Raw genomic sequence first — 7983 nt, forward strand, 5'->3', positions numbered from 1 at the left:
ATGTGCACACAGGTATAGGTTATATTGCACCAGAATCACGGACCACAGGAGTGTTTATTGCGGTATCATGTTAAGAGGGCGGTGAAAAGTACGGAACGGAGATTCCAGCGTTGTTTGTGGTGTTTTTGGAATAAAAAAACCACTCAGCTGATATTCCAATGCACTTTGAAAGAAGTTTCCACGGTTCAACCAGCAAGGTTGATCTTGTGGATATGTCTGGCGGTCGCCAGCTGTAAAGCGGTCAACTCTGGGTAATTTTCATCAGAAATTATTTTTGAAGTGACCACTAAATTTGACAATAATTTCGTCAGCATAGGTACTTATACAGAAAAGCAACTTAAATGGAGTTGAACCGGTCAAAAGAAACGAAGTGGACAACTGTCGAAGGAGGTTTATTCCATCCATCAACTGCCAAAAACAGTAAAAAAATCCCGTATCATAAAGCGCTCGCTTCACATTTGTAAGTCATCTCTCCACGCCCATGCCATGTGAAAGCAAATCAAGCGGCAAAAATACTCTCGGTGAGCCTTTGTTTAAGCAAAGCGTATATAAGAGTTAGGTCTTCGGGGGCAGCAGTCGTCAAGTGAATAGAGATAAAGAACCCACAGACTCGTCCAATATTATATGTATTTGAAAATAATAACCATTGTCTTAGCAACTTCTTGGGGACACTCTTGAGGGTTGCGTCCTTTTATATACGCTGTAAATAGCTTGGTTAGTGTGCTGTAGGATTGCAGAAATATCTGGAGGTAAATACAAATAATCCAGGAGAAACTGTGCAAAATCTTCCGAGAAGATGGACGGCTTTTTGGTCCGAGTTTTGTGATGGAGTGAAAAAGCCTGCTTCAAGATGGTCAGACACCTGTTGCGATGCTTTTGAAAAGTTGAAATTTATGGTTTCCAAAAAAATACCTTCATCTTTGGATCGTGGTAAGCCATGTATAAATAGCAGTTTATTCTATACACTAGGACGTTTCGCTAGGTAACCATGTTGCGCCGACGATATCAAGTCGTCAGCCGTGAGATGACTTGAAGTATTCCGCTTTAGAACACGTCCCATAACCTTGCACGGCATGCTTGTGGAACTTTTAGGACTGTGGCTGCCCTGGGATAATGGTTTTCGGATTCTAGATGGGTGTGGCAGTCACTTACTACTGAGCAGAAGGAAGGCTTCCGCCATTAAGCGACTGACGGAAGGTCATGAAGAAATGTTTTGCAAGGTGAACCGTGTTTCCTTCAGGATTCCTGGATGGACTTCCTCTGGCTCCAGAGTGACGAAAGGGTTTGTCTTGTGCAAGTTTACTTATATCAGCCTCCGTGAAAACCATGGCGGGTCGGGGCCGTCCGTAGTTGCGTCCTGCTACGCTTGGTCGCGATGAGATCTCTATGCAGAACACAGTATTATCGGAAAGCTTTAGATACCACCATTGCGTTACTCTTAATTCCCCTGGCGGTATTTCACGTACTTTTATTTCTTGGACGTGGCTTAGTATCGCGGTCCGTCTTTGTAAGTTACGTTGGCGGATTCTAAATTTACTGTGGTTTAGCACCTTCCAAATGCAGAGTTGTCTTCAAATTTTCTTGTGGTTGTCATTTTGCAGAACCGTTTAGACCTCATTTGCTTTTTGGTCGCTCCCGGCTTAGTCAACTGTGAGATGGTTACTTTGGAAGGAATACCGCGTCAATTCTGTAAATTTTCTGGAAAGAACTCCCGCATATTTCCTCCGCTGAAACTGGGCCCAGTTTAATCTTACCAGAAAATATCAGCATTCCTGTGTGGCATAAGGTTCTATCCCGCGTTTTCGACCCAAGGTTTCCTACCCGGTAGCAACTGGAACTAAATATCAGTGCACAGTGTTCACTATGTCCCGGGAAAGACTTCAACATCACTTGACAAACGAAGTGTCTTGCCTTGATGATAACGAAATCCGGCAATGTTGCCAGTTGGCATCGACACCATGGGTCCGAGAGCTCTAATTAGCGACCTCACTGGGCACTGAAACAAAATGTCTACTAGGCCCGATGCGCTGGAACTAAATGTAGGGGGCCTTATAAAGATTGAGGTTATCTGGCAGCAAAGAGTCGTAAGTAGCCGGAAGAACATGCCGTTTTCCGGCGGGTAGGAGGGACATCGGGAGGTGATGTTGAGAAACAGTCTCACGCAGCAGAATTGGAATCCATTGGGCATCACAAAAGAGTCAGTGATGTGGCTGGAGAAGACCTGGGTAGGACAGGGATGTATTGAGGCATAAGTCAACCAAACCTGGCTTTCCTTGTCCTAAGTTAGTCGCAAAATGGAGTGACCGACTATCGAGATTTCAGCATCAGAGTAACCTGGCATGAGCCTGATCTCTGTGAATATGATTATGGACGGTGCATCCAGGCAAGCTGACTGCCGAATATCGGGACGTTTGAAAAGTCTGGGGCAGTTTTTGGACAAGTATTCCTGCCGCATCCGAAGGTGAGAGCAGAGAGTTGCTGTTCAACCGTAGAGGTTGGCAGATTTAATAATTCCAGGCCAGCTTTTGATTCCAAAACTTTCAATGGCCTCTGCAACGTACCAGTCCGTCTTCCGTCTTGTTGCTTTTGTAGTGGTCTGGTTACGCAATGAGTTACTTTACCAGGGGTGTGTGGCAAATAAATAAAAACAACTCTGGATTGAAAATACACTAATGAGGCAAGATGGAGCAGACTTACTAATAATTATTCTCTCTAAAATAGTTCGTCGTTGGTCTAAGTCAGCGAATAAGCGATGATCCGATCATGGTTGTCCAGGGGTCTTCTGAACAGTTCCCACATACAATAGATTCCGAATACGTTATGAAATGTTTTAATACCAGAGTTAACACTTGAGTCTCGCGAATGACAACTGTAAGTGTGAGCGAACTCAGAAGAAAGAGTTGGAGTGAACGACTACGTTTGTATTGCGTGAAATTGTACAAGTGCGCGTTTTATTGTAGTTTTTCGTACTCAAACAAAAAAGGGTTATGCAGTTGACAAAATACGTAATGTTATAATGGAAGTGAGATAAAGGTACAAACAGCACATTTTCAATGCTCCCTGTTTATCTGTGGGTGTCCTTCCTCACGATATGGTTAATAGCTATCTCTTGTATCGAGAGATACATGTCTTTCACCTTGGTCTAAAATTTCAAAGCTTTTTACTTGTAGGACCTCCAATGCCTTATTTTGGACACCCGTGTTTGCCGTTGTGCATAAATTTGCGGTGAACATACTTTTGTTCAGTTCCATGGGCCTTTGGTCGGAATTTGGTCGTCAAAGTGTTTCTCTGCCCCCTACAGGGTTGCTTGGTCCTTTGACTAGGCAACCAGAGGGTACTTTTTTGGTGGAAATGTGAAGAGGCTCGTCGTTGTAGATGACTTCATCTTGAATTCAGCAAGCAGTCTTCCGATTTGACGAGGATCACGTGGCTTATTCGACGGCGGTCGCTTCTGTCTGGTATTCGTACAGATTCTCACTTCGCCCGTGATCAACGTGGTCAATGCGGTGTATTCAGGACTTTCTAGCACAGCCCTCACAGCCACGAGCGGATTCGCAATAAGACTGGCCGCTTTTGACGGAGTGGAACTGCTTACTTGCAGCTTGACGTTTTCAGAGTACCATCTCGCAATTATCACCCATGTCGGCTACTCCCTGGTTTACTGACCAGTGGTTATGGGACATTTGTAGTGTTCCCTCATGTCACAGTCAAAGTCTCTCGCTGATCTGTCAATGGGCGTCGCTACACGTTTCCGCAAGGCTAGTCCAGTCCAACTTGGAGCTTTTGATTTGGGTAGAAAGTCCGCCGCTGGGCTTTCATCGTACACTAAGAAAATCGATGGCTATGATTCCACGTATGTGGGATGTTCTGCATCCTTGAAGCTTGTCCCAACGCCAGCATCACCATCACTAGTCAGTATGTCTACCAAGGTTGGGTAGGAGCTAAAACCTGAAAAAGCGATCGGTTGGCTGAGTATGCTGGGTCTGATAAGTGCTGGGTCCTGTTATGCAAAAGCTAGGAGGTAAATTACACCAAAGCAGCAGGAATTTGCAAGTCACACTAACTGATTTCANGGCAATTGCAGTCTTACTCGGTGAAGTGTGATAACGGCTTCCAACGTCGCAAGTTCGGCAAGCTAAGTAAGACTCTTTTGCGATCAGAGTACACCAGTTCATGGTGCGTTTCAGGTAAATTTTTGAGTCGACGCTGCATTTGAACGATTCACTTGATTGAACTTATTCTTTCGACAGGTAGACTATGGAGCAATGGACAAGGAGTGAGATGTCTCATGAAATATGTTACAATATTTTGACAATTCTTTGATGGCAACTCCGACCAAACGGTCGTTCTACTTTTACCCGTGCAGCCGACACAGCGAAAGATCTTTCTTCTGAGCAAATATATATATATATATATATATCCACACAATCAGGCATTTGGACAGACAATCCACTATCGTGTTAGGTGAGCACTCATTTCCAAGCAAGGCAGGCCTAATCCGCACAGGAAGTTTAACCGATTTTGTATGGAGATGCGCGTTTAGGAAACTGGCGGTTCAAATGATTCAACTTCAGTGTACGGACACGAATTTTGCCGCGGTAGATTAAGGAGACCTTTTTATTAACGGTATCAGGGGTTGGTGTTAATCGTTGTTAACGACATTGATTTGCATGTAGGGAGGCGAATTTATTGTTGCAAAGCATCTGTCATTCGAAAGAGAATTGCGCACAAAATCCGAAATCCCGCAAAGCCCATAGAAAAATGTTTAGACCGCCCCGAATTGTTAAACCACCCAATATGGGGCAAACCAATGTTTACAGTACGCATTTATGATAACTTGCTCCGTTCACGGGTTCGGTTAATTTGCTAAAATTATTTTATTCAGTAATCAAGTTGATGAATTGATTCACCCAAATGACGGGCTGCGTAGCGACCAAAGCTCATCAGGTTCAAAGGTTTTTATGCGGATTCAAACAATTTTTGTGAGAAATGTGCAAATTAAACTTTGTGATAAACTGCGTTTATTATTCACCATCTGATTTGGGAGGTTCATAGGAGCCTAAAGATTGGAACATATGATTGATGAATAAATTGCCGGTTGAATACCCGCATATTTCGTTAGTTTTCAACACTCAAGCAGTATAGTGGCTTCGTGGAAGCTATCTGAAAATTGAAAATTTGTTCTTTACATTTTCCTAAGCGGAGTAGAGAGTTCTTCCAAGCAAAGTTGGTGATATGCATTGATTAGAGTTTTATGCCGAAAACAAAAAATCGCAAACGACCGACTGGGTGACGAATAGAAACAAGCCTAGTCTCTTCAGTTTCAAGGGGTTGATTGCGGATTGTGACAATTTTAAGCGTAATTTACTCATAAGGATATCGCCCATGTGCGCGGCACACGGTTTGTGCATTGTGTAAGACTCTTTTGCGATCAGAGTACACCAGTTCATGGTGCGTTTCAGGTAAATTTTTGAGTCGACGCTGCATTTGAACGATTCACTTGATTGAACTTATTCTTTCGACAGGTAGACTATGGAGCAATGGACAAGGAGTGAGATGTCTCATGAAATATGTTACAATATTTTGACAATTCTTTGATGGCAACTCCGACCAAACGGTCGTTCTACTTTTACCCGTGCAGCCGACACAGCGAAAGATCTTTCTTCTGAGCATATATATATATATATATATATATATATATATATATATGGGAAGTTGAACCTTCCACACTCGCGTACAGTAACGACAACCACCATAGTAACTGAGTAACTTCAGTTTCCCTATCAACAGTATCGCTTCTGAAGGTCTGGATAACAAATCAGGCAAGGTCCGAACGTCATTTGGCTTCGCTTATACGTTTTCTCTACGTGTCATATACTAAGTTGGGTTTTCTCAATGGCTATCAGTTTTGCTGCCAGTCAATCCTAGGTTGCCAAAGTTTTCAGCAACCTTATCAGTAGTGTTTTAATTAAATGCAAGTAATTTAATATGATTTGTGGGACTGCAAGTGATCCTATCTTTCTAGGACGAGCGACTTCGTCTCATTGAAGGCAGCACTGAATGTTTTACCGGGTGAGTAGTTTCTGTTGAGTGCGCCATTACTGATAATTAAACATTACTCGCAACGCTTTTGGCTACAATTCTTCCTCGAGTCATTTTACCACATGTTTTAAGCTTCCTCCTTAATTAATTTTTTCCACAAAATTATTAATGGCTCCATTTTACAGAAATTTCACTGGTCAGTACCCATTGGAGCATCCCGTATTCGGTCATGTGGAGAAAAATTCCGAAACATAACATTGGAGATTACTTACAAAAAAGCGGTGAAATCGTTTGATAGGCAAATAAAGCTTACTTGGACATTGTTAGACTGATTTGTCTTGTGATCTACAATTCAGGATTACTTCATTTCGCCAAGGAGAATTTGCGAGTACTCTTCAGTAATTTTAAAGCTAATTGGAAATAAAGATTTACATCCCTCCAGTCAGTCTAAGCAGAGTTCTTCGCAAATAAGTTATTCTTCTAAGATGGCACCGCGCGAAATGACCAAGCCTTCTCCCTTTTTGAATGTTATTTCGGCTTTATTATTTCATGCACTAAGTTGGCGCCCAAAAGAACTTGGCAAGTTGGCTGTCTAGGGTTCCGTGAGTGAACTTCCAGAGCATGTATGTACGCTTTCCTCCATTCTTTACTCTCCGTGTAATCCTGTTCCTGAGCGTTTCCTACGAATATTCGAATTCTAGACTACTAGTATGTAAATTAAGTAGTTCGGTATATATCACAACACCATCTATGGAATTTAATTCCATGGTAGGGATTTCATAGAGAATTAAACGCACAGAAGTCTAACTATCACTTACAAAACATCAACAATATAGTTAGAAGGTTGCCCGACAGCTCGTTCTCAAGGATTCATGCAACAATATGCTTGGACTATCGGTCTCTGGCGCTGCATCAGATCATTTATGGATGCGCACAGGCTATGCTGTTGGTCAGAGTTCCAGTAATTTTGTCAATGATTCTGAGTTTAAACTCTGCCCCAGCCTTAGTTATCTGCTGTTTAATTTGTCTGTTGTTTCCTCTGGCACGACTGACAGTTTCAAAAACGAAGCCTTATTAGGTGGAAGTTGACTCCAGGGGCGAAAAATCAAACTATAGTAATATGTGGGTTCAAGTAACTTTGGTGATGGCCCCTCAATATTCGTATTAGCACGACCATTTACAGACCAGAGTGGACCAGAGCGAGGATGTGTAGGACACAACTGAAACCATAAAAGGCTAAGGTATTTCCTCGGTGAAAACGATACTGATCCGTAGATGTTCTGGACTTGGATCGATATTTTTTAAAAACCGGCTTGGCTGACCTGTCCAGCGGAGTGCGAACCGGTCGACACTGGAAATCCATCATACTTGTGAACTACACTCCTTCTGTAGTTAAAGTAATCAGGCAAGTCTCAAAGTTCTGAGGTGATCGCACCTCTAGGAATGTGACCATAGAGTCATATTACACCCGCAATTATTAAGCAAAGTTGTATGCGAAATGTGAGGTCGTTACCCAGTGGATCTTCACATGTTTAGCCGTATATTTCCGGAACAGAGTGGCTGGTTGCCGCGCCAAATATTTGTTAGCATTCGCAAAGTGTAACTGATAAAATAACGACTGTGGATAAACCATGCAAAATTCAGACTGCCTTGGCTTTCAACTGATGATTGGCATTAGACTCATGGGTTGGCAACTTGAAAGCTCCAACTTTATTTTTGGGATCCCCATACCAATAACAATTTCACAGTAATTCGGCTAAGGTGTAGACCGTTCACAGTGAAGCCAAATCATTGGTTTTCAGATTGCACACAGCTCAAAATTCTGTTCTCTGAATCTTCAACCATGCATCGATAGTGCGACTCATAAGCAGAAAGGCGCTGTTGTGCCCGTATGATGAACGTTCGTTACATGCCTTATTCTCAACCTATCGGTCAGCTTGT

At 42.7% G+C, this 7983-nt stretch overlaps 1 protein-coding gene across 1 annotated transcript; it reads left to right on the plus strand.

Annotated features, from left to right (window-relative positions):
- Positions 1-3698: 3698 nt before the first annotated feature.
- On the plus strand, positions 3699-3938 carry T265_04097 (hypothetical protein; the record flags this gene model as incomplete). The annotated part of the gene is made up of 1 exon (XM_009168743.1): positions 3699-3938. One exon carries the CDS (start codon positions 3699-3701, stop codon positions 3936-3938), a length of 240 nt encoding a protein of 79 aa, XP_009167007.1.
- Between the last annotated feature and the right edge of the window lie 4045 nt (positions 3939-7983).

This window comes from Opisthorchis viverrini (genome assembly GCF_000715545.1).
Source record: "Opisthorchis viverrini unplaced genomic scaffold opera_v5_64, whole genome shotgun sequence".
Taxonomy (NCBI): Eukaryota; Metazoa; Platyhelminthes; class Trematoda; order Opisthorchiida; family Opisthorchiidae; genus Opisthorchis; species Opisthorchis viverrini.